At 40.7% G+C, this 27,332-nt stretch overlaps 1 protein-coding gene across 1 annotated transcript in view; it reads left to right on the top strand.

Annotated features, from left to right (window-relative positions):
* LOC145773775 (gamma-aminobutyric acid receptor subunit alpha-6-like) overlaps window positions 1-27,332 on the top strand; it is a 197,991-nt gene that overhangs the window by 112,716 nt on the left and 57,943 nt on the right. The window contains exon 9 of the mRNA XM_082584905.1: window positions 20,059-20,202. Within this exon, the coding sequence (XP_082441031.1) occupies window positions 20,059-20,202 (144 nt within the window). The remainder of the gene's footprint in view (window positions 1-20,058; window positions 20,203-27,332) is intronic.

Below are 27,332 nucleotides of genomic sequence, written 5' to 3' on the forward strand. Positions count from 1 at the left end.
GTTTGACATTATCGTCCGCTATTAACATCAGGTCACCAATCTCCAGGTTTGGAGAGGTCCCATACCACTTGTTTCTAGGCTGGAGCATTGGCAAATAATCGGTAAGCCAGCGACTCCAAAATTTGTCCGCAACAGCTTGGGTTTTGCGCCAGGATCGTCGATACAGATCTCTCTTCGTCGACACTTCACTCGGCAAGACCGTTTCCAGCGTCCCGGTAAGCAACATACTTGGTGTTAAAGCCATAAAGTCTTTTGGATCTGTTGAAACGTCAGCAATGGGGCGATCATTCAAGATTCGCTCTATTTCGCTGATCAAAGTTGACAGCTCGAAATCATCTAAGCTGGTTTCCCCTACCATGAGGCGCATGTGCTTTCTAACCGATCTGATTAAACGTTCCCAGACACCACCTGAGTGTGAACAGGCTGGGGGGTTATATTTCCACTCGATCTCGCTTTGAGTCATTGCATGTTGGAACTTAGCACTCTTCCAAGACTTTACGCCGTCGTTCAGCTCACGCTCGGCGCCTTTAAAGTTGGTGGCGTTGTCACTGAAAACAACCTCTGGTTTGCCACGCCGACAAATGAACCTTCGAAATGCTTAAATAAATGCAGCTGCTTCCAGCGATTCGGCGACTTCTAAATGGACGGCACGTGACGCCATACAGGTAAACAGAACGACGTACCTTTTGACGGTACTCCTTCCCTGCTAAATAAGCAATGGGCCCATCAAATCGACGCCAGTGGAATGAAAGGGTTTCTTTCCGGCTTCCGTTCTTGATTCTGGGAGATCGCCCATACGTTGCGTCCCAACGCGAGTGTTCCACACCCGACAACGAAGGCAAGAGCTTAGAACCTTTTGTACGGCCGCACGACCACGAATGATCCAGAAGGTTGACATCAAAGAGTTCAAAACATGCGAAGTTCCACTATGTCCGGACTCTTCATGCCGGTTACAAATTATCAATTGTGTTAACGGATTGTTGGGTGGGAGAATCATGGGATGCTTGATGTTTAAAGGTAGATCGACATTCCTCAGCCGTCCACCTACTCGTAATACACCGTCCAACAGAATGGGACTAAGCTTCCGTAGTGGCTTGAGGGCTGGATTGTGGCACAATTCCCTATCAGGTAAAAGTCCCACTGTACAAGTTTGACGAGGTCGGTAGTGGCTTCTAACATCTCTGCGCCTGTAAGTGGACCAACCCTCGGTTGTGGTGAACTGGAATGTTTCCACAAGATATACGCTTTGAATCTCTTTAACCATGCCACTGATCTTTGAATTTTCCAGAACTTCGAGTGACGCGTCAGGAGCAGTTTCAGCAAATTGTCTTCCGTAGCTGCGGTAGTAGCCATGCAAACGTTCTTGATTTCATCATCATCATTCAATGGCACTGTGATCACGTCTGGCTGCTGCGCCAATTGCTTACACATTTACTTAAAAATTCAGGACCATTAAACCAAAGTCCAGCAGTGTCGACCCGATTAGGCATTAACCCACGAGAGGCAATGTCAGCCGGATTGACACTGGTGGGAACATAACGCCATTGTTCAGGTGTGGAATAGTTATGAATGACCTGAAGCCGATTAGCCACAAACGTATGAAAACGAGAGGCACAATTCTGGATGTACTGGAGCACAATGGTAGCGTCAGTCCAAAAATACACCTTGTTAAAGTCAAATTCAAGCATGTTGCAAATAAACGTACTTAGTTTCACGGCCATAGTGGCTGCAGTCAACTCGAGTTGGGGTACAGTCACAGGTTTAGAAAGTGCTACTCGAGATTTCCCCATACAAAAGACACAACTTACTGAATTATCAGCATACACAATACGAATGTAACTGGCCACACCATACCCCACAGTGCTCGCATTAGAAAAAACATGTAACTCGATGCTAACGTAAACCTTGTCTGCCAATTTAAAGCTGCGTGGTATAGAGACGTTACGCAGTTGTGGTAGTCTATGCAACCAAGTTTGCCACTGTTGGCGTGCAGTCTCTGAAATGATGTCATCCCAGCCGCTCCCATCTCGACACGATTCCTGTAAAAGCTTCCTTATGGGCAAAACAAACGGTTGAACTATGCCTAAGACATCATACACCTGATTAATCATGGAAAGAAGTCCTCGCCTGCTCATCGGCTTCTCCTTCACGTCAACTTGGACCTTAAGACAATCTGCCGAGGTGCTCCAGAAAACACCCAAGGCCTTCTCAACTGTCTCGTCATGCAGTGAAACATCCTGTCCAGACTTGGCGATGTCATCGTCTAAAACACAACTCAAAACATCTGGGTAATTCGCGACAAACTTGGTCAGATGGAACCCACCACTGTGCAGCAATGGAAGAAGCTCACTTATTAGTTTGGTAGCTTCATCTGCACTACCACATGATTTTAAGAGGTCGTCGACATAAAAGCTGTTACCTACTGTGTCTCTTACCTCTTTGCATGCACCGGTGGCATTGTCCTTTGCTGTTTGCAGGAGTGCGTAAGATGTGCAACTTGGCGAACATGTTGCACCAAAGGGAAATGCATTCATTTGATATTCCGCTGGCGTCTTACCCAGGTCACCATCAGGCCACCAAAGAAAGCGGAAAGCATCTCTATCTGCAGGGTCCACTCGCACCTGGTGGAACATACTGCGGATGTCTGCAATGAATGCGATTGGATCCTGACGAAATCTAAGAAGTACACCGGTTAAATTGTTGCAGAGGTCTGGACCCTGCAGCAGTGTGCTGTTTAAGGGAAACCCCCTTGTATTTGGCAGCACAATCAAAAACCACTCGAAACTTCGGCCCTGTAGCGTGGTGAGGGAGGTACCATGCACGATCTGAAGGAGTGGGATTAGTCACCTGACTGGCATATTCGTTTACAATGTACTTATTAATTTTTTGAGCATATAAGCCCCTTACCTCCTCGTTACAAACAAGCTTGTTTTTAAGAGACTGAAGATGCCGCTCTGCCACAATCCGGTTATTTGGAATGGGTACCTTTTCATCTCGCCAGGGGAGTCTCATTTGATAATGGCCACCAACCTTTTTAACAGTGTCTTCCATAATTGATAAGGCCGTTTGATCCTCCCTGGACATGGACACCTGTTGGACCTCTTCAGCATCCTTAAAATCCTACTCCAAGAACTGTAGCACTTGTTCATGGAGCCTTTTCGAGGTTTTTACTGCCGTAAGGCTGATGCCAGTGCCACCACTATCCGAGTTGACATTTTCTTAAAATTCGGCTCCAAACAATGTCCATCCAATTGCTGTATGCCACCCAAATGGTTCACCAGCCTTACCACAGCGCTGCTCTTTAATACGGAAGACCTCATGGGCATCCATGCCTATCAGTAAATCCACTTGTTGTGAAGGCAGTTTAGGAAATTGAATGTCCCTTAAGTGATTGTACTCTCCTGCAATCCTATTAGAGGGGATATTGTCTGACAGATTAGGTAGTTTTTGTAGTACCATCACCGAAGGAATTGCAAAGACTTCATCTTCTGCCATTCCCTGGATGTGCAGCGCTTTGACTTTAGAATGGCAGGTGGCCGAGTTACCAATGCCCTGGAGAGATGCACCTCCAATGGATTCTTTTAACCTCAATCTTTTCACCAAGCGTTGAGTGCAAATACTTGTGGTGGAGCCGGTATCCATAAGAGCATAGGTGCAAATAGCTTGTTCCTGGTCGCCCCCCCCCCCCCCCCCAAACCTTTACCGGTACAATGCTTAAGACGGGGTGGGTAGGTACTTCTATCGGCGATGCAAAGAGGGACTTGTTAGGTGCAGTTGTTTGCTCGCTGTCGTAATGAAGTAGAACGTTGTGTCTTTGATGACATTTCTGGCAATGCTTCCTAAAGTTGCATTTAGATGCAAGATGACCCCCTTTTAGGCAGTTGAAACAAAGTCCCCACTCACGCACCAAATTGCGGCGGTCGGATATGGATGTCTCTAGGAAACTATTGCAACACCAGATGGGGTGGTCCTCACTGCAAACAGGACATTCTTTTTTTGCAGAAGTTTTAACATTCCCCGTCATGTTGTTGGAGACTGCCAATATCCTGTCCTTCCGATTGTGTTCTTTCTGGTGTGTTTTCAAATGGAAGTCATTATTTTGCCTGTGCCTTAAATACCTGTTGAGCCCACTCCATTTCGGCATAGCGAGCTGCATCGTTAACTAACTCCAAAAGATCTACAAAAGTGGCCTGCTCCCCTACACGCTGTTTGTGAAATGCCAACTCAGCAAACCTTTCTTGAAGCTTTAGGGGTAAGCGAGCTAACAGGAGGCTTAATATTTCCGAACCGTTAAGTTCTCCCAAGTTGCCACCTGCTTCAAAAAGGCATTTGCAATTGTTCATCCGGAGAGCCATGTCATTGAGTTGCTCTGAGTCTGATGAACGGATTTTGGGACCCTTTATCAGTTCTTCCTTAACTTTCACCCGCATCCTGAGGTTGTTGCCATAACGATTATTTAAAAGCTCCCATGCTTTATAGTATCCTTCCCCCTTGTCTGGGTAGACATTACAATTTTGGATCAACCTGGCTGGCTCTCCGGTGACATACATCTGTAGGTATAATAGCCGTCTATGACTATCATAGCAGCTGCCTTCAACAAATGCCTTAAACTCTTGGACAAAGGATGGATACTGCCCAATGTCCCCACTAAATTTCCTCAGCTGCAGCTGGGGAAGCTGCACAGCCGGTGATGTAGGCGCCATATAAGGCCGACTGGGTTGGGGTGCAGAGTGTAAATAACTAGTCTGTCTAGGAGTCCAATCTCTGGGCATGTGACCCTGATTATCAGACCAAATATTGGGCACATCAGACCTGGACTGGAAGCCAGGTGGCACACTTGCTCTTCTTGAGAATCCATAACCAGTTGCATATCCGGGCGTCAATTGTGGTTCACCGCGAAAGTCAGGCGGCACTGTGGTTTTGCCATGAAACTGAATCTCGCTTTTCAGACTTGGAGAGAGGTCGTGACCCGAGAGCGCATCTATAACTTGATATTGCTCCTTGCTAGTACCACTACTGCCAGAAGTCCCATCCTGGTCGAACTGGTTGGCTGCCCCAGATGACCATGACGGTTCAGTTTTACCTTCAACATTAGAATTAGCCTTATTGCTGAGTTGACTCTGCACTAGAGACAGCAACGCCTCTGTGCGGTCTGTAGCCTTTGCCAGCTCTGCACGCATGTCGTTCAGTTGTGCATACACGTCTGGCTTGGTTTCCACATTTGGAGGCAAACCATCTTGCTGAGCAATCTTTTCAGGCTCAGACATCACAAAATTAATCACAAAGTAAACAAATTAATCAAATAAAAGAAACAATGAACAACTTACCGCACCAATAAAACACTTCACTTCCAGGGAGTAGTCTACAACCAAATTTAACTAGCGTACTTTAACTTACACAAAACAATTTTAATCGATCACTAATTGGTAATGATGTTACCGCCGCTGCTCGCCTACTTAATTTTTGTGGATAGTCTGGTAGATCAGTCGTCAACCTGTACCTAATTATTCCTGACTTGACACCCACACTGTCTAAAATACCACACTGTGTTACCCATCTCCTTTGGTGATTTAACTGAGTGTGGTATTTTAGACAGTGTGGGTGTCAAGTCAGGAATAATTAGATACAGGTTGACGACTGATCTACCAGACTATCCACTAAAATTAAGTAGGCGAGCAGCGGCGGTAACACCTAGCTTGAGGAGTTATCGTACGCGAGATTCTAAGACGAGCGCCCAAGTGAAAGAAGGCCCTCATTTCAAGGAAAGCGAGAATCCTGTCAATAAAAACGCTCCTAACTCAGTGTTGTCTAAATTCTGTACCCATATGGAGGCTGCTAACGAAGCGGACAAGTTAATGGCTCCTAGCTTAAATGTACCTGTCTATGAGAGACCTATTAGACCTCCGCCAAGATTTACTGATACTACTAGGTATATCCCAAAGGGTCGTGCAGTCCATGATGGGTATCATAGCTTTCCCGTGCATGAAGGTGACGTAATGGCAAGGAGAGAACAGCACCGCCCTTAGCCTACGACAGAGCGTGCAAAAGAGCATCAAGGAAGGACTATCTTGATATGGCCTTGCTCATAAAATATGACTGGTTTTCTATGCCCTTTATTGTTTTTAGAAACGAGATAAATGCTTTGTTAGAAAAATGCCCGTATGAAGATATAAGATTGAGCTTGATTAGAGCAGCGTGTATTAAAACTGCTGCACCAGACATAAGCTTGGTGATAAGTAGCACCCCAGGTTACAACGAAGCAATGCGTGCTAATATGGCATTGGAGCGTTTGTCTTTAAGATTTTCTGTTCGCGGCGGTTTTAATTCTGAGGCTTGTGTTAAGAGTATCCGATTTGGACCGCGTGTGTCGGGGGCTGACATTACTGGTTGGCGCAAGTTTCAGGCAGAATTACTAGCTTGCCAAATATATGCAGCAGCATACAAGCGGTTGGACTACCTTGAAGGGAAATTTGTCTGTGATCTAGCTAAACGTTTGCCCGTTTATGCGCGTCAGCGCTTTATTGATTTCTTAGGTGATAAATTTGGTGGTACGGCGAACCCTTCCTTTGATAGTTTGTCGCAGTTTGTTATTGCGGAAGAAAACGCGAAATCAACTGACTTTGGCGTTTGGTTAATGAGTGAGGACCATAAGTCGAACAACTACCATGCTTCTGGTAAGTCGGAGAGCAAAAGAGGCGCGAGTGCATTTCAAGTGAAACATACGGCGGCCAAGGTTGATGGCTACGGTAATATCAATTCCACAACGTCAAAAACGAGTGTCTCGCTGTGTGAGTGTTGCCTTTTGTTCGGTGTGAATGTGGATCATGGTTTGGAGGTATGTCATCGTTTGCAGAGCATGACTGTGGCAAAGCGTGAAGAGTTTTTTTACAAACATTGGCTCTGTTATAATTGTGGAGGAAAGCATCGGGCTAGTGATTGTCGCTGTGCCATGAACTGTGATCAGCGTCAGGATGCTAACGATAAAACGCCAAAGCATTTCGCTATGTTGCATGAATGGGTCGTTAGTGATAAGCCAGTAAACAAACCAGTTCCAAAGAAGGTACGCGAGTCCGCGGTGGACAAAGTTGACAAGTCTGCGGTTCATAAAATTGGAGTTCAAGGTAGAGAAAAATCAGTCTTATTGAGAAATGTGAAAGTGACACCTTGTAAAGTTTTAAACCGAACAGTTGCTGTGAAGGTCATAAACCCGGAAAGTGGCTTAGAAAAGTTAGTGTACTGTCAGCTTGATTATGAATCCCAGATAACGCTGGTATCAAAATCATTGTGTGCAGCGTTGGGGTTACAGCCCTATGAAAACATTTCCTTTACCATGAAAACCTTGAACGGTGATGCGAAAGTTGATGCTGGTTTGGTCAAATTTGTGGTAAAATCGTTGTCGATGGGTGAGAGTTTTAACATAGATAATGTTGTTTGTTCGACGCCATGGAGCGATGACATTGAAACCTTGCCCCATAAGCAAGAACTGAGTGGTTACCGACATTTTGATGACATCAGTGTGTTTGAATTAGAAAATCGTCAGACTGTGGACATTTTGATGGGCGATGACTGTCCATTCTTGTTAACTGTGCTTGAAGAGCGCGTTGGTAAAACGTTGTATGAGCCGCAGACAATAAACACACCGTTAGGATGTGTAGCTAGAAGGGGGCGGTATCCTCTCTGTTCGGACAGTCATGTCACAGTCAGGAAAGCACAGGTTCGCGATGATCTTGAGAACGTGAACTGGTTAAAACGTGAAATTTTGACGCGCGACTGCATTGTGGATGAATTAAGGCAGGAGTTAAAAGAGGCCACGCTGGCAGATTTGCAGCGTAGCATGTCACTCGCTGATAAGTTTTAGGGTCACTGGACAGATTTCTACCTACCTAAGCTGCGGGGTTGAAGAAAATGGAGACATATCTGTCGCAATTTAGAACCCGGAGACTTGGTTCTGGTATGGGATATGAACTATCGGCCCAAACTAGGGGACTACCGAGTCAGAGTTGTTGAACTTTTACCGCAGCATCGAAGGGGTAAAGAGTTTGTGAAAAGTGTGAGGGTGGCTGTGGTAGTATGGGACACTAACACAAAGAAGTCGCACGTTGAAACCGTGATATTTCTTGCGTTGCTCCGGTAAAGGGCGCGCGGGCACGCACTGCTGTGCTTGCTACAATTGGTTCGGGCCCCCCAGATGGATGTTAAGGGACGTCACTCGTAGAAAATGTGTTCACTTTATTATTAATGTTTAATTGTTTATGACTTGTATGATGTATGATGCTTATGCTCGCTGTTTACAAATTAAATAGATACAGTCTGGCTGGAACCGTATGTATTTGTCAAGTGCATATTGTCACGTTGAGTTACGCCAATATCGCTCACAGCAAATTTGATTGTGATACCTGTGACTAAGCTGAGCATCTTATTCATTCTCTCACATTTATTCAGTATCTTCATACGACAAGTTTGTTTTTGAATAACCTTGTGTAGCCTATAGTGTGTTAATAATGTCATGTAAACATGGTCCGTTTTAAATACCTTCAAACAGCAGTGTGGAACTACAGGTTTATCTACATGACTATGCAGTATATGTATGTTATTTATACGACAATATTATGCGCTATTGCAATTATGTTTAATGTGTGTTAGATATGGCCAATGTTGAGTAATTTCGTTTAGGTAAAAATAATAATTATTCTGGAAGATGGATATTGTAATATTCATCTTGAAGGCTGCTATGTTCACAAAATTATGGCCAAGCTATCTGTCTCCGTATTGTGACATAGACTGTGGCGCAATCGTGACGTCAACATTGCGATGCACTGTCCCGCTTGAGCGATAATCTCTCGTTTTTTTCTCTATTTTTTAACTCGTGTTTCCAAACGTGTTTCGGCTGCCTTTTACGATGTGCAAATCTATTGGACGGACGTGCCGTAATGAGAGTGTGCAGTGACTATTCCACATCACAATTGGACCCGTCTCTTGTTAACAATATACAGTCAATCTTCACTCAACACATGTGGAACTTGAGTCGAAAGTTAGGAAGAAGACATGTTGGATAGCAGTTCATACATAGCTGTTATCAGAAAGAAAGAACAGACATGATAAAGAAACATGGGCTTTCATACCACTCATATGCTGATGATATACAATAATTGTATTTGCATATTACTGATGACGATTCATTGTGTTGCATTAAATCAAAATTCCAAAAATGTATGGTTGATATTTCAAATTGGATGTACTATAATATGTTGAAACTGAATTAAGAAAAAAATTGAGTGTATTGTATTTTCTCCAAAACCGGGTATTTCGAAGTTTAACTACATGACCGTTACCCTGAGTAATATTATTCTTTCTTCTTCTAATTCAATTAAATTGCTTGGTGTAGTAATCAACCTTCATGTTGGGAGCATTTTGTCAGTGACATTGTTAAATCTTGCTTTTTTCACCTCAAAAATATTCATTTGGTTTCATCAGACAGATAAGAAATGTTGATGCTTGTAAAACTTTAACCCATGCACTTGTAAAATCTGGGCTTGCCTATAGTGAGGGTGGCTGTGATTGCAAAATAACATTCCACGTTGTATTATTATATATAAATTGATTGCAAAATAACATTCCACGTTGTATAGTTTTGCGTCTTCAAAGAGTTCAGAATGTTACAGCTCGACTATTTACTTTAACACGTAAACATGAGCATATTACTCCTATACTACAATCCCTGCATTGGCTTCCAGTATTGTACCGTATTCGCTTCAAAATATGTCTATTAATTTATAAAGTTTTCCATAGTTTTGCTCTGAACTATCTGGACACTTTGCTTGTTCATTATAAACCTGCCAGAACTATGCGTTCTCAACATCAATTGCTCTTATGTGACCCTTCATGTAAGACACAATATGGAAATCACACCTTTTCGGTTGTTGCTGCCAGATGCTGAAATTGTTTGCCTATTGGTATTTATAGCAACTAGCCATTAAAGGCTAGTTGCTATAAGAAATCTTATCAAAACTTTTCACATTTTAGCATGATTTCAGAAAAATCTGGAAGATGATACGTGGTCTAGAGAAACAGTAATAAAAGTGCGTTTTGTGGTATCTGACTTTTTAGATATGAGTGGTCACAACGGTAAACCATAATCTTTTCGTGGGAAAATTGTAACATAAGATTCCCGGATCCGTTCGTCTGTATGCAATGACCGAAAGAAACACTCTTTTGAAAACATCTATTCAAAAAGTGTATTTCTGTAAAAATAGCCCAAGGCTGTCGAAATTGCGACGCAACACCGTAGCCTACGCCACTAAAAACTTGTCACTACAAAACAAATTACTTGGATAAAAGACGGAAATTTTGTTCAGCTGGCAAGCACTAAGCAAAACAGTTAAATTTGCAACCAACTTCTTCAAGCAACAAGTTTAAAATGACGAGAATAAATTACGATATTTCAAACGCACGTAAGCAGTTACTGTGACGTAATAATGATAGGCAATGATAAGTTATTCAAGCACCTGTTCAAGCCTGGTTCACACCTGCTCAAGTCTGGCTCACACCTGCTCAAGTTTGGCTTACACCTGTTCAAGTAATTAAAGATTTAACGATGATGTAATGTTATGCTGCAGCTGCAAACGATTGTGCAATTTAAGATTTAACGATGATGTAATCTTTGCTATTTTCTAGCAACAGTCCATGACGTAAGACGTCAGGTTTAGTAGACAACGGTTCTATGTGACGTTTGATATGAAAATTGTTCGTAACATGCGGCCCCTAGTTATGACAGTCTAACATAGCATAACTAAAAAAGAAGTTAAGGACAATTTTGAGCCAATGAATAAAAACACACGATACACAAATTGTTTGAATCACTCAAGTTAATACGCAAGAACAAAGGGCATGCAAAAGATGAACAGCAATAAGAATAATACGCGACTATACATAAAATTGGTACAATAGGTACACGCTAAAATGACGCTATATATGATTGTTGCGATAATAACCGACTGTTCTGGGCTCAGACAAGGGTCGGCCACCGCAGACAGAACCAGGCTCAAACCCTAACACTTAAGTGTTCATTACGGGGGCGAGGCACGAAATGCTTCCTAATTTGCGGAACTACCACATGCACCCTCCCAAGTTGATACTTCCCACGTTTACCAATGTCTTGGAGAGAACCCACCACTACAAGTTGACCAGGCTCCAAATTCTCGGCCATTTTTAGCCATTTTTTCCGGTCTTGAAGCCCTGGCAAGTAAAAATCGATCCATTTACTCCAAAACTGCTGAGAAAGTGACAAATTGAACCGATAATCCCTTCTTAATTGGTCACGATCATGTGATTGCCCAACAGCACAGTATGGGTCTAAGTATGGAGTCAACAGTGAGGCAGGGGTGATGGCTGTAAAATCCCTAGGGTCGTCACTCAAAGGTACCAAAGGGCGTTCGTTCACGATCCGAACAGCACTGCTCGTGTACGTAAGCAGTTCAATGAAATTGGGCTTACGTATTGAAGTGTCCAAAATGTGAAAAAAGTACTTGGTCACATCGGCCACGAAACCAAATCTACTAAGACGAAGTCTAGCCAAGACATCTGCCAGAGGGTGTAACAAGTCAGGATCCGAAAACATTACATCATTAACACAAGTTCCTCGAAATTCAGACTTGCCATCGTAAACAATGCGCTTTTTAATTGCGACGTCACAAAGTATGGTAAATACCACTCAAATCCCTTTACATTTTCTGCTTCACCAGCACGCTCAATATAGCCATTAGATGTAAGATCCTTCGTGGTGTCAGTAAGGAAATCACGAAGTTCAGGTTGCTTTAAAGCCTTCTTCCTTAAAGCAGCAGCTCTATCTGACGCCAACACAAAATTGTTAGGTAAATCAATATCTTCCTTAAACGGTACAGGTATCTCAAATTGACCATCTTTCAACTCAATATTTGGTTCAACTAGTTCTCTAGCCAAAATGTCATTGCGAGACAATTCACAGGTTTCATTTTGCAAAGTCAAATCCTGAATGACTTTGTTCAGGTCTGCTATTTCCATATCACGAGACTCAATTTTACGCTGAAAGCAAGAAATGACATCCGACTCTGAAGACGTCTGCACTCTGCACACATTAGCAACGCTTCCATCTAAGGGTGAATTACCACCACAAGCCAACCAACCGAGAGGAGTGAGTAAAGCATGTGGTTCACTACGATTTTCACCAACACGCTCTTCTTTAGCCCACATCAAATAAGCGTTGTCGTTATCCAATCAGTACATCTACAGTACTACAATCATTCAAACGAAACATATTTAAGTCATGAAAATGACGAAAACCACTTAAATCCTGCTTATGCAGTAAATTTTTAACATCGTCAGCCCAAGCTGGGTTAACCACCGAAGTTATATCACAAAACAGTTCATCCGTCTCTAACGACTGGATGTTAAGTAGGTTTCTGACCAGCCAGAGTATCCATTTTAAACGACGCTTTATCATACGGTTTAACGCCAAGTTCGTACACCAAATCACTTGAAGCAAAAGTCAACTGCGAACCAGGATCATGCTGACAATACACCAACTTCGACTTGCCAGTCATTGGATTCAAAACACGAGCAGCAGTAATGCGGTGAAAAGCTGCTTTAACATTTCCAATCGTAACATTACGCACAGGAACTCTGGCACAAGCATCATCACATAAAAATCATGCAGAAGAAAAAAGTGTTTCCTATCGTTGTTAGGCCCACATTGACGACAGTTGTTTGCATGATTACAGTCCCTAACCATATGCTGGCACAAACAATTCAAACATTTGCCAGCTTTCACAATAACATCTCTCCGATCTTTAGGTGTCAAGCGCAAAAAATCTTTACAATTAGACAAAAATGATATTCAACTTGACCACGTGACGAACAATAAATACATGCCGGTATGTCTCTACGTCTGGCCACACCACCGCGCGGTGCGCCAACAGCAGTCGAGTACTGCAAACTCCCTGAAATCACATTATCATGGGGTTTTACCGACGTCTGCCTAACCGGACATGAAGACAATTTTCCTTTGCCAAACTTTTAAAAATGCTGCGACTCACCAGAATCGCCCATTAGCATAATGCTAAAATCAGTCGACTTACGCGTTTCCTCCCGTACTACAAAATCGAACAAACTCTGAAAAGTAAGCTCATTAGTGCCACCATACTGATCACCCAAAAAGTCAAGATAGCGCTGCTTAGCGTCAAACGTGAGTCGCTTAACCAAATCCAAAACAAAACGTCCTTCCAATTTATCGCGCTGACCATAAGCTTGCGCGTAAAGCAGACACTGCGACAATTCATCTTTAAACTCTTTCAATTCATTGGAAGAGATCGAAGTCAATTTGCTACCATAGCGATACTTTCTAATTTCTGGTTTGGCAAAAAGACCTCCACGAAGTCCAAAACGTTGGGATAAGTGATCTAACGACATTTCTATCCTGTCTACCTCTGACAAGCCAGGAGTGTCGGAAACCAAATTAGCAATCGTTTGAGCAGCTGTTCTAACACAAGCTGCTTGTAACAAAGTCAAACAAGTCCCTTTAAAAGGCGAAGCTGCCATCAAGGCCGTAATACGATTTTTAAAGAAGATAAATGGCATATTATTACCATCGTAACCGATCAAGGCCGCCTTATCAAAAAACGTCCTACTATTTTGGTATTCAAAAAAGCAATGCTGTTGTTGAGAACTCGATTTAGCGGGAGAAGACAAGCTATATCCCTTAAGGAGCTGAGGGGCTCAGTCACGTGCACAGCACGAACACGATCTTCACACACGTTAAAATCAGTAGACGCGACACGCCTCTCACAACCACCCAAATTACGTGTAGCTGGGCGATCAAAACCTAGCGGCGCAGAAAACTGTGAAGGGGCAAAACATTACTTCTGATAGCGGCCCCGTGACCTGTACGCTCTTGGGGAGGAGTTCGGTTATAATTCGCAGGCCTTGGCTCTAGAGCCTTCGGAAGACCCTTAGCCACGGCCCCGAGACCTCCAGAAACAGTTTGAAAACGTGTGGATTGCACTGGTCCACCCACGGATTGAACAGGCGTCTGGAAAAGGTCATGTAAATTAAACTGCGATTGATGTTCACTTCTGGAATGGCTAGAAGAGCCCTTCTTAGAGCTACGTCGGGAGCCCGCCTCTGATCGATATTTAGCTAAAGCTACCTCCTTACGTTGTTCAGCCCTCAACTGGGCGTCTTTGAGTGCGAACTCAGCAGCTCTCGCTTCGGCCTCAGCTCTCGCGACGGCCTCTGCTCGTATGGCCTCAGCTCTCGCGGCGGCTTCAGCAGTTCTCGCTTCGGCCTCAGCTGGTATGGCCTCAGCTCTGGCGGCGAGCTCAGCAGCTCTCGCTTCGGCCTCGGCTCTCGCGGCGGCCTCAGCAGCTCTCGCTTCGGCCTCGACTTGTATCTGGAGCTCCTCTCGTCTTAGCTGTAGGTTAATTTGTGCCACTATCCGAGACGAACTCCCAGACATCCTAGTGCTTACATTTGAGGCGCTATTCTCAAGATGTATGTCAGCATGCAACATATCTAAGAACTCACTTTCTTTTTGTTCAAAGTTATTTTTTAACGAGTTAAATTCGGGATCTACCCTATCACGAAGTTCTGCCAAAATTGCAGAGTTAAAAACTTTACTCAAAAGTGCATGGAAATGCCGTAATTCCTCTTCTAAAGTAGATAAGTTAGATTGAAAAATTAACAGTTCCTGCTTATCACTCAAAGAGCCTAGGGCTACAGAAAGTTCACCAATTTGAGTCAAAATATCCCTTCTAAGATGCCAGGCCTCTCGAACTCACTTAGCCTCATCGTTACTGGGTCCCTCCCCAGAATGGCTTGCCCGACCGCAAAGAACATCATCAGGCTTAAACTCAGTCGAGTCGACGGCGGTCGAGTCCCTGTCGCTTGTGGACATATTAAATGTTGGGGCTAAATTTAACAATTAAAAAATTAAGTTACACAAACACACAAAATATTAAGTTATAAAAAACTTGACTGCAAAGACCGTAAAAATACAAAAAAGAATTTAAATGCACGATACCGTAGTTGTAGGGGTATATATATATAATAATATAAAGTCCTAAAGTTCCACAAAACTTGCTTGGATTCGTCCACTTGAATCTTCAAGCACAGATCGATTGTCTTTAACCCATTTATGCCTAGCGTCCTATATGTAGGACACCTACTCAAATTAAAATTTTTCATCGCACGTTCAGTTTTTAGATTTAGACGAAGTCAAGATATATTTATGAGTATTTTTGCAGCATATACCACCACTTTTTTCAAAAATTGCTTTTTTGGTTGAGGCTTGACATCATTTTCAATTTTCCTGATTTTGCTAAGTCTGAAATTTTGAAGGTGCATGGTGAATTATGATAATAAATCCGCATATGCAAATAAGCTTCCAAAAATATTTGTCACTGTCTTTATTCGTTATGTATCAACATATTTTACAGCAAATGTTTAAATTTAATTGGCTGTAAATTTTTTGAGAAAATTGGTTCAAAAGATTGGTGTCCTATATATAGGTCGCTAGGCACACGTGTTAGCAAAAGCGGCAATCAATTCCCACGCATCAAGCGGTATCAAACTGCAATTCCCTACGATTTCTACGCTGTATAACAAAGTAGTTGTGTTTGTTTTTAGAACAATAACATATTTATCGTAATTTACCGAAATTTTTTGATAAATTTTTAGTTTTCTCTTGGCGTTTTTACATGCGCATCGTGACGTAAGCGAAGTAAGTAAAGGTCTGGTAAGTACGAAGTAGTTTAGGCCTTGGAGGAAACCTTGTCAGCAATTTCGCTGATGTCCTCGCCAGCTGCGGCAGAAAGTTTTTCCACTTGTGCTACGACAACTTTTTCAGTAGTGTGAAATTGGCTACGAATCTGGAGGACAAAATTAGTGAAAGCAACAGCTACAATTCGTGAAAACTGCACTGGAAAATGTCCGCTGATCACTAAAGATGCTTTGAAAAAACAAGGAAGAGACAAGTTAGATTTTAGAACCGATACAGGCAACGGCCTGCTGGTTTACAAATGGAATGACAACAGTGTGGTAAATTTATGCTCGAATACGATTGGAGTTTACCCAACTTTCATTTCAATAAAATGCTCGATGACAAGACATTTCCCATTTATCACTTTGAGCGATAACGATTAGGCCTACGCATTGCGCACAAGAAACTTGCGAAACTTGATAGCGGATTTGCCTAACGTGCTATATGTAGGACGGTCTTTTTCTCGACAGATATTAATTTAATTAAAGGGGTATTAAAGGAAAAACCTGACTTGGCGATTTTCCACGTTCTTTGTGTTTAACATGCTACCATAAAACGATTTTCAATAAAATTTTGCCCCATTGCGGTCTGACCACCATTGTGCGCGTGCTTTTGTCAGAGCTTTCAAAACGAGATTGGCCTGAGCAACGAAGCGTGCGACTGTAAAGAACGTCATAAAGTCTACGTCATAAAGTCTAGCAATCAACCGATCACGCAATAATTGTTCCTGCGGGCGATTTGACTGTAGGCTATGTATGTATGTACATCAAAACAGCACATTTCAACATCAAAACAGCAGACAGTTTGCTCAAAACATCAGATGTGGTAACGTGGCTTTTGTTATTGCTGGACTTTATGACGTATTCTTGAGCTGTGTTTGCACGTTTTGGTCATTTTGAAAAAAATGAAAATAAATGAAACACTGGACTTTGGGCCTTGCCAGCGCCATTGAAAACAAATTTTTTTGGGTAATTGTTTTTGAAATGTATTCTTGAATGTTCAGTTTACTCATTTTAATGCTTAATTCCGGTTTGAAATTTTCGTTTAGTGTGCCTTTAAGAAAAAATTAATTGTGAAATGTTTTTTAGGTCATGATTATGCAATATTTAAATTTTCAAAAATTTTTTTTAAGTACTTTCACTTTCGGTACAAATGGGTTAATTTTCTTTTTTCTTGCCAATGAATGCCAATGTTGTTTTTTGTGATAACCAACAAAGAAACGTCTTTAATTTTCAGCCTGAAGTTCTTTAGTACCAACTGAGAAGAAACTTCTTTATTATTGTGTTTCTGTAGACTACCAATCAGCAACTTCGTCTTTCATTATTTCTTGTGCTTCTGCAGCCTACCAACCAACAACTTCGTCTTTTATTATTTATGGTTACAACGGTAAACCATAATCTTTTCGTGGGAAAATTGTAACATAAGATTCCCGGATCCGTTCGTCTGTATGCAATGACCGAAAGAAATACTCTTTTGAAAACGTCTATTCAAAAAGTGTATTTCTGTAAAAATAGCCCAAGGCTGTCGAAATTGCGACGCAACACCGTAGCCTACGCCACTAAAAACTTGTCACTACAAAACAAATTACTTGGATAAAAGACGGAAATTTTGTTCAGCTGGCAAGCACTAAGCAAAACAGTTAAATTTGCAACCAACTTCTTCAAGCAACAAGTTTAAAATGACGAGAATAAATTACGATATTTCAAACGCACGTAAGCAGTTACTGTGACGTAATAATGATAGGCAATGATAAGTTATTCAAGCACCTGTTCAAGCCTGGTTCACACCTGCTCAAGTCTGGCTCACACCTGCTCAAGTTTGGCTTACACCTGTTCAAGTAATTAAAGATTTAACGATGATGTAATGTTATGCTGCAGCTGCAAACGATTGTGCAATTTAAGATTTAACGATGATGTAATCTTTGCTATTTTCTAGCAACAGTCCATGACGTAAGACGTCAGGTTTAGTAGACAACGGTTCTATGTGACGTTTGATATGAAAATTGTCCGTAACAGTGGGTTGCATATATAATAAACAAACAGAAAATTTCAAAATGCCAGTCGTTGGGGCAAAACTGGACAGAGCTGCTTGGGGCAAGATGGGACATCTGTCCCGTCTGTCCCGTCTTGCCACACTGAAGTTATCAATTTTCAATAATATGCTAGCCCAACTTGTCACATAGGCAAGGCCTACTAATAGAAAGCTTTGCATCACACCCCACATTGGGGCTGCTCCTATTATAAATGGTAGAGGAGAGGTTAAATGGATTTTGTTTTATTGTAAAGTTGAAGCAGTTTTAGCATGCTGTTGCCAACCTTTGTAAAAACAGTTATTATTTTAGCAATAGGTGGCTTGACTGAATGACCGTAGAACATAAAATGGTTGTCACATAATTATGTTATTTTCTCTTGATTATTATTATCTCATTGTATCGTCAAAGCCTCTACAGACCAAAGGACCACCTTTACGGTCAAGTGAAAGACCACCTTTTTTGTCTCAAAATTCTATCTTTGATGTGAATAAACACAACTGAAGAAGCAATCAATCAATTGTCTGTATTGAAAGCCTAAGATAGTTATTCTTTGTGCAAAAAATGATGCCACGAAAACTGTTCTGCTTATAATGGGCGTGGCAATTTTATATGTGATTTTTATGGAAAAAAATAGTCTGTCATTGTCACAATCAATGTGTGAGGTCTCGCGACGGGCTGCTTTGTATCTTGACAGAACGTGCTGTTTTTTCATTATGGAATTTTTGAGCGATGTGTTATTATCGGTTACTGACCTGAAGTAACCTTTGATTGCGAGATCTCTATTATGTAATGTGTTTCCAGAGCATTCGGGACATTCATTCAGAACAAACTTGGACTGTTCTTTTGTTTTTCACAATTGCCGAGTGACGTTTGTCATGACGTCATAAAGATGTTTACCAGTAGATCTGTGATTGCGAAATCTTTATGATGCAACGTGTTTTCTAGAACCTTCTACTCCTACGTGACAATCTAGAAGCTTCTTTAAACCTGCTATAAATAGTGGTGTAAATTGATGGATTATTATTATGAGCTGATTATTATGAGTTGATATTGAGTTGATTTTGAGAGTTGGGTTATGAGTTGTGGATTAGTAAAAGGTGCAGAAATTATTGTGGATTGAGATTTAAAGTAATTAAATACAAGTATATGAGAATTGGTGCTGATATAAATTGTGTTCGAAATTAGAGTTATTTGAGAAGCCGTTCGTTAAAGTCCTTCAAGAATTTTCATTATCATTTCATCAGTAGAACTTATTCGACATTTAATTGACTGCTTTTCTATTATACCCATTAAACTACGTCATTGAATCTTTCCAAGTCTTTTTCCTGGTAAGAGATAGAAAGAAACTGTGGCAGTTATTTTGCCCTGATGTCATTATGTGTGCTGTAAATGCAAGTCATTTTTGAAATTACAAGATATTATCAGTGGATTTGTGGTTTTACAGTTGCTTCCCTTTATAAACAATACTGCAATGAATTTTGGTGACAATGGGGCAAGATGTGACATGCGTCCCGTCCTGTCCAGGTGTGGAGCAAGATGTGACAAATTAATTTTTTATTTTTTTGTTAATTATGAGGTAATGCGATACTGACTGAGTCTCTTTATCTTGCTGGTTAGCAGTGGTGTGCAATAGAAATAACATGATACCGGTACCAAAGTTACCGATATTGATAAAAAGGAATTCAGCAAAACATCGATTAAAGTTAAGTGTCCCGTCCTGCCCCACCTTCCCCTATTATCATTATAGCCCTACACTTCTCATAATGATGCCAAACATCCAAAAGTTGATTTTCACTTGTGAGCTATCAGTAAAGCATTGGATGAAAGTGTTTCCAGTTGAAATAAAAACTTCCACAGTCAGAATAATGGCTTAACAAGTCAAAAATGGGTGATTTTGGCAGAAATGGAATTTATTTGGCCTCTTGAGGCATAGTATCTCATCATCAGGACAAAATGGTTTTCATTTTTGGATTTCTCATAATCAAACTCATGGGAAACAACCTCAGGAGCTACAGAATTTACAAAAAATGCGATTTTTGATCATGTCTACAGCCAGTCGCTATGGTTATAGGCTATAGCCTATCCCTACTTGAAACATTTCATCGTCAAGGACTGTGTAAAATATTGTTCTGTTGGATATTAAAAATCATTATTTGTTGTGTTATAAAAAGTGTTCAGTGAGCAAGAACTTTGTTGTGTTTTTAAACATTGACTTTTTTATTATGCTTTTACGTAGGCATCATGACAGTGCTAAACATAACAACACTGAGCATTAGTACAAGGAAATCATTACCTAAGGTAGCGTACGCTACTGCATTGGATTGGTACATGGCGATATGTTTTGCTTTCTGTTTTTCTGCATTGATTGAATTTGCTTCAGGTAAGTTAAATATAACAGTTTGCTTATTTGTTTAGTTCATATTAAGTTCAATCTCAGATAAGATAGGCTCAATACTATTGGTCAGTGCGCTTCAACCGGTGCACCCTTAGGCGCGTCAAAATACAGTACTGTATACATAGGTTACACAAGGTTGCATCAAAAACTTGTCACACTAAACAGATGTTTTTACAACATCTTTTTGTTAGAAAAAACAAACCACTAACCAGCCAACGATTTTAAGACTTAACTTGAATTTGCTCTTTTTAAAAAAGTATGTTGTTTGTGAAAACCAGATTGTAAACCAGCAGACAATGAAGCATTTATTCACTGTGCTGCGTTTGAAAATTATTTCGCAAAGGTCAAAGATTTTTTAACTGTTTCTGAATCAATTTGTTGCGCTGAACTCAAAATTGCAACCAGTTTTTTTCAATCAGGTCAAGTTTTTTTTTCATCACATGTTTAATTATGCTAGCTTTGGTCATTATTGTGCACAAAGAACTTCTGTGGTACTTCTGTGGTAGCTTAATTGGTCATGCATGTCGTCAATTTTCGCAAGATGATATTTTTATTTGAATGCAAGGTTTTTGGAATGACAGCCATTTTAAATACTACAAAAATATAATGACACAGTTGAAATAAAGGCACTTACAACTAACCAAGAAAGCTTCCTAACACATAATTTTATTCAACGGCGCTCAACCTAACAGTAGAAGTTAATCTGTTACACTATAAACACGTAAACACTTAACATCACAAATGTGTTTTAAATGCGAAATAATTGCCAATATCAATGTGTGGAATAAAAACGAAGTGTTCAAAATAGCTTAACACAGAAAGCATTGTGCGGCACATGATGATATTCCGACGATAATTACAATAACAATGTAAATGCAAATGTCGTCATCAATGTCGGCGTCAAGCGATGCCAGTAGCTCGTCGAACTCCTTCGTTACACGGTCAGTTGGAATGAATGCTAGCAATTGGAACGTTTTGATGAGAAGCGCGTTGTCTGGGGATTCTCTGTACCACTGCTGAAGACCAAGTTCAAAGTGAAACATACAACCCTTTACTTCAGCAGCCGGGAAAGCGGCCCTTAGCGCTTGGATTGCGGCCATTTTAAAATCCTACATCACCGAAACAGGAGCCAGGTCATTTCGACGATCCTTCAAGTAGGTAAAAATACGGTTGTACGTAGTTCTGCTCTTGTTCTTTGCGAGACAGTACACAACCGCTATTTTTCTTGTGCCGGCTGCGATCATGTTGATGATGTAGATTGTAGAGCTGATAGCCATTAGGAGCACTGTAAAATGTTCATTCACAATACCGGTGGTGTCAGGCAGACGTTCTAGGTTTCGTTCAGTTGCGAAAATGTACAAATCTAATTCCTCGTCAAAAAGGGCCAGAAACTCCTCACCACGTATTGTACGGCGCAGCTCGTCGGAAATGTCGTCACCATCGGGGGCTTTGCTATTTCTTCTGACCATTTTCGCTAATGTATCGACCTTGGGTAGACTACCAGATGCTCCCAGAAAAAATCTTGTGTACTGTACAGTTCTGGATAACGTTGCTGGTAGATTCTTCGGAATTAACGACGGGGTGTTGAATTGCTGAAATAGTCTTGACAACAACTCAAAAGTAGCCCAATTGGGCGTGAAAGCGCCCAATCTGGCAACCCTAAGACTTGGCGTCGCTTCAAAGTAATTTTTAGGCAAACAATAGTAGCAAAGTAACTCTATTTCAAAGGCACTGCTTGCATAGTAACGAGACTTTGTGTAACTTCAAAGTATTTTTTTCCAAATTGTTTCGGCAATTTGTCCATTCTGCAATTAGTTCTTTCGGCAATTAGTCTTTTCGGCAATTAGTCCATTCGGCAAAATGTCCTTCGGCATAATGTCCTTTCGGCAAAATGTCTTTCGGCAAAATGGTTTTCGGCAAAATATCCGTGCACGGATTCTGCCACCTCATCAAGACTTATAAAGAAGAACTTCACATCAAGATTCGTTCAATCGTCTCAAGTACAAACGGACCAGCAGCCAAATTGTTACATCTAGTCTGCACCCTACTCAACCCCTTATTGAAAAACGTTCCGGCACACCTTACAAATAGTCAAGTACTACTCAACTTACTCAGAGACATGCCACGAGACACCCTGATAAAATTTAACTCCCCCGTCAGCCTGAATGAGACAGCAATGTACACCTCCGCTCCTCCTAAAGAATCGATCAACAATGTGATCCAAAAACTGTAGACAGAAACACAGCTCTGCAGCCTGTTCCACCCTGAAGAGATCGGTTCCCTTCTAGAAATTATCCTTTAAAACAACGTCTTTACATTCAAAGAGTACTTTTACACAGCCAAGTTGACGGTTTACCAATGGGAAACTCCGCATCTGGAATTCTCCTCATCCTCTTTATGGACACCCTTGAAAAGCAGACATTGCGAAACCAGACTAACATTACCTTTTACAGACGATACGTTGACGACACATTTTTGCGACAGTCAACAACAGAGAAGCTTTAACCAATCAAGCGCACCCAGTTATTAACTATGAAGTGGAACTACCAACAGCAGACAACGTCATCTCACTACTGGACTTCACCATTAAGATCGACAGAGACGACACAATCTACCACGAGTTCTATCAGAAAAAATCAAAGGCAAAGCTATTCCAACACTTCGACTCGGCCCTAACCACAAGTACCAAGAATACCATACTCCTAAGCGAAATATAAAGAAGAACAGATAGGTGTTCCTCACCCAACAGAGCAACACCACACCTGACGGAATTCAAGAAAGCGATCGAGAACAACGGATACCTCAAGGACTTTCTTAAGCGACCACCCAAACGACGACAATACTAGAAAAATAGACAAATCTCCAAAACACCATATAACTCAATACATTTTAAATTTCCTTTTACGAGCGACGACGTGGACCGTAAAGTAAAGAAAGTCTTCAAAGACCTTGATTTTCTAGTCGGCCTCTTTCGACGCTCACAAACCCTCTGACACGCATTTCAAAAACTATAAAAATCCAAACCTTGCCGGCTACAAGACCGCCCACTACGGAAAGACGACATGTGTATCACCAAGAACTGTGTCTACAAGATCATATGCAAGAAATGCAGGAAAAGCTACATAGGCAGCACGGTCCGCCCACTCCAATTCCAACCTGAAAGAACACCTTAGCTCAGATAAAAGTTCGGTCTTTAATGATCAACAACAGTGCCACGCCGACTTTGAATTTACAATCATTGTCAGAGAAAACGACGCGGTACAATTGCACTTCAGAGGCCATTTTTATAAGTAGGCAAAGTCCAAAGATCAACAACCCTGCCGAAAAGGACGAACTACGTCACCTAATCTAAATCAAGTTATTCAACAAAAGTTCACAGCAATAACGCCTAACAACACAGAAACTCAACAGACAGCAGCCACAAGCCAAACAAAGGAGTAGTACAGTATAAAACAACCACCCACTGACTTCAACACCATTTGTCATAGCACATGACTATTGAACTGTTCCGAAAGCTAATGCAATTCGCTATTCTCACAGCGAACTCACAGCATCAGGATAAAACAGGTCTTTGTATCTACATTGCGAGGAAAGCCAGTTTGGTTGAATTATTTTTTTTATTGTTTTGTTCGTTAAATGATTTTGTGTAGGCGTCATAAAGGTGATGAGGTTTGAGGTAGATATCTAAAATCGAGGTTCGAATTTGTAAGCAGCAAAGATCCTTTGAATTGCAAATGGTGGGCAATGAAAGCTATTTTGTTAACTTCGTTTATGATGACTCTTTTTGTAGCCTACTTTAAAGCAAACATCCTTATACAAAGCTGGTATCAGTAGAGCTTTACTATGTCTCAAAGTAGAAGCAGGTTTGATTCATAGTAATTAGAAAAAGTTGGAAGTTCTTCAAAGAAGTAATGCTTAGCTAAAGAAGTAGTGCTTCAAAGAAGAAGTTGATCAAGTTTAAATACTTCTTTAACTGATACCACAGTTGATTTTACTGCCGATGTCCAAGTAGGTATAAATGAGTTGCATGAAATGAAGACTTCCTAAAAGAACGAAAAAGAAATTTTCAAGAGCGGCTGCTCCCATTTAATGATGTCTATCTTAATTTGTGGCAAGAAAAGTTTGAGAAATATGTCAATGCTTGACAAAATTCCATATAGGCTAACCTTTATTTTACAGCACATAATTTCTTCCATCAGATTTTAGCAAATTTTAGATTTTTTGTTGTGATAAAAAGTTAGTTTGTGAAGTTTTAGGGTCGTAACATATCTCTAACGGAAGTTACGTCATGTTCCCTTTCAGTAGCACTGGCACTTTTCCGTACAAGATTTTCAACTTTTTACTCTAGTGGCTAAGAACTACTCTGTCTGGTAGGAGGTACAAATTGGTGGAAAAACATGTGTTTGTTTTTTATTACGCACTGACAAATGCGATAATTAATCTTTAAAACAAGTTTTGCCACGCTCCTCATAAAGAAGGATGCTGCACTTTGTGCACATACATCCTGTATTCTTTCAGGAAGGTCATGTTTTCTGGCCAACAGCTTGCGTTTTTTTTTTTTTTTGTAGTAAGCCTATACTATACAAGTACGCAGCAAATATACAATGGTAAGGTAATCGATTAACAGTAACTTGCATATTCTGCGATTACTACAACTCAGCCTACTTGAACTTCTAGATAAATTGATTACTCTATACAATAATCAAAACATAAATATGACCATTATCATACTACAGTCCGGTTGTTTACACACTTTTTGAAGTACTTGCAATTTTATAACTTATTTACTTTTTTGATTGAAAGTTAAAAAATGCATAAAAGCATATTTATACATTCTATTTAATTTTAAACCATTAAATTGCCTACTATTAACACTACAAAAAGAGCTCAATGCCAAGCAAAATGCCAAGCAGAGCAAATTAAATCAAATATACTTATTACTTTTTAAAACCTCTGCAGCCGGTTTTACCCTAAAAGGGAGATCATCAGAAAATCCTGAAATCAGGACCCGTTGACAAGATTTCTCGGGCCCGGTATCAATTTATTTTCGGGCCCCCTTTATCGACAATGTTATGAATATAAAGGTTGTGTACAAACTTTTATTGATGTCATTTAAGCATGGTCATTTAACAAATCTTGCGCAATTTTAAAATTTATTGAACGGCAAAACTTACTATCTTTATCTAGCAGTTGCTTTTTGAACTTTTATTTGTCACATGGCGCAAGAGTATTACTTTCCGATTCCATTGATGTTTCACTGGTCATTCTAGACTCACCAGAAAAGAATTTACAGCAAAGGTAGTGCAGACAGTCAGAAAGTTTTCAATTTGATTTGGGAAAGGCGTTTGGGCATCTGTCAAACATTTTCTGATTGCTGCAATCTGAAAAGCTATTTTGGTCTAATTTTTAGTGCAGAAACAGGGATAGCAATCTTCTTACCTGTGCCATTTCAGTTTACGAATATTAGTCTGTTTATTTTGAAATTCGTGTTTCTGGTAATATTCGTGGTTAGGGAAATCACTATACTAGACTAAATTCTTATTTTACTGTTTGGTGGCTGAAGTGGATATTTTACCACCAGAAAGCTGAAGTGGGCCGGTACCCAGAAGGGGGCCCGGTACTTAACCATCTGACGGCTGAAATGGCTGTTTTAACCTCTGATGGCATTTCCTTTAGATCTGATTTTATTTAGATTTTGATAATGTTTGAAGTCGCGGGGAATTTTTTTTTAAATCTGGGCTCCTTAAATATTCCGGGCCCGGGTCCAAAAGTACCATCTAGACCACCCTGCCTGAAATATGTGCAAAAATAATAAGTCGGTAATAACTGAAAAGATATTAAACATTATTACCTTAATTTAAAAATCATTACCAAAGGACTACCTCCATCGGATGCCACAAAAGCCTCAATTATGACATTCAAATGGAGACCATCCTGATTTAATAACACCATTTGTGACGTCATAGAGAAGCAAAATGTGATAAAATTAAGGTAACATGTAGAAATAAAACTACATTTGTGCTATGTTGAAGTACTGTATTTGAGTTTAAATTTGTTGCGATGACATTTATCCCCAGTTCAAAGTGCTTGTTTAGAAGGTGGCTACAATCGGCCTTTAGAATGGCCAGCTTTTCAGCAAGACAAAGGCTAGAATTATTGCGGCCACTTCCACTGTAAGGCCGAGCATAGGTGTGGACTATGGATAGACCATGATATCTTAGGATCAACACCCTTACTTTCAAAGTTCCAAACCGCCTTAGATAGTTTTGTACCATTTCGTTTAGTTTTGTACCATCCATGAAGGAACATTGGTGGTTGGATAAGCGTTTTTTTTTAAGTCGTTTCACAACAACCAATGTAATTTAGAACCTTTGAGCAGTTATCGATGATGGCTTTGTAAATAAGGGCCTTCAGCAAGCATTGCCCATTCAAAGGACAATCTGATTTCACCCTACAATTGCAATCAGTTGAAATGGTTCGTTTGCAGGCTGCAATATTGATTTTTTGTTGGTGGGTATGATGCTTGCAAAATTTGGAGTAGCTACAACTGTAGCTTACCTTAATGGTATTACCGTTGAATATCTTATGCAATCTATGATGGGGCGGAAAGTGGATGAAAATGAGTCTATAAACTTCCTTACCAATGTTGCTATCACCCTGTAAGCTGAAAGGAGGATGAAACAATAAACTTTCCGACTCCTTTTTCTAGATATCCAAAAGTTATTAGCAGGATTGGAGCAAACCTTCTCTGTAAAGCCACTTTTCAAAAGGGCATCATCACAAACAGATGCTGTTTTATCAAATTCATTCTGGCCAAATGATGTGGTGCTGTGGTGGACAATCGTTTTGCAATCATTGCCAGGACTTGTTTCTTAATATTAGGTGGGTGGTTGGACTGGTCATGGATATAAAACGGATCACTGTTAGGCTTTCGGTAAGGCCATAAATTACCAGATAGTAAATTGAAAGTCACATCAAGAAAATCAGTTTCAATTAGGCCAGTTTCCAGAGTAATACTTAAGCCATGTTGTTTGAATGATTGAATGACATTTTTGTTTTGAGCCAGGTAAATTACGCAAAATAGCCAGACTATCATCACAATACAACCCAAGCAT

Source organism: Aplidium turbinatum, chromosome 7 (assembly GCF_918807975.1).
Source record: "Aplidium turbinatum chromosome 7, kaAplTurb1.1, whole genome shotgun sequence".
Lineage (NCBI taxonomy): Eukaryota > Metazoa > Chordata > Ascidiacea > Aplousobranchia > Polyclinidae > Aplidium > Aplidium turbinatum.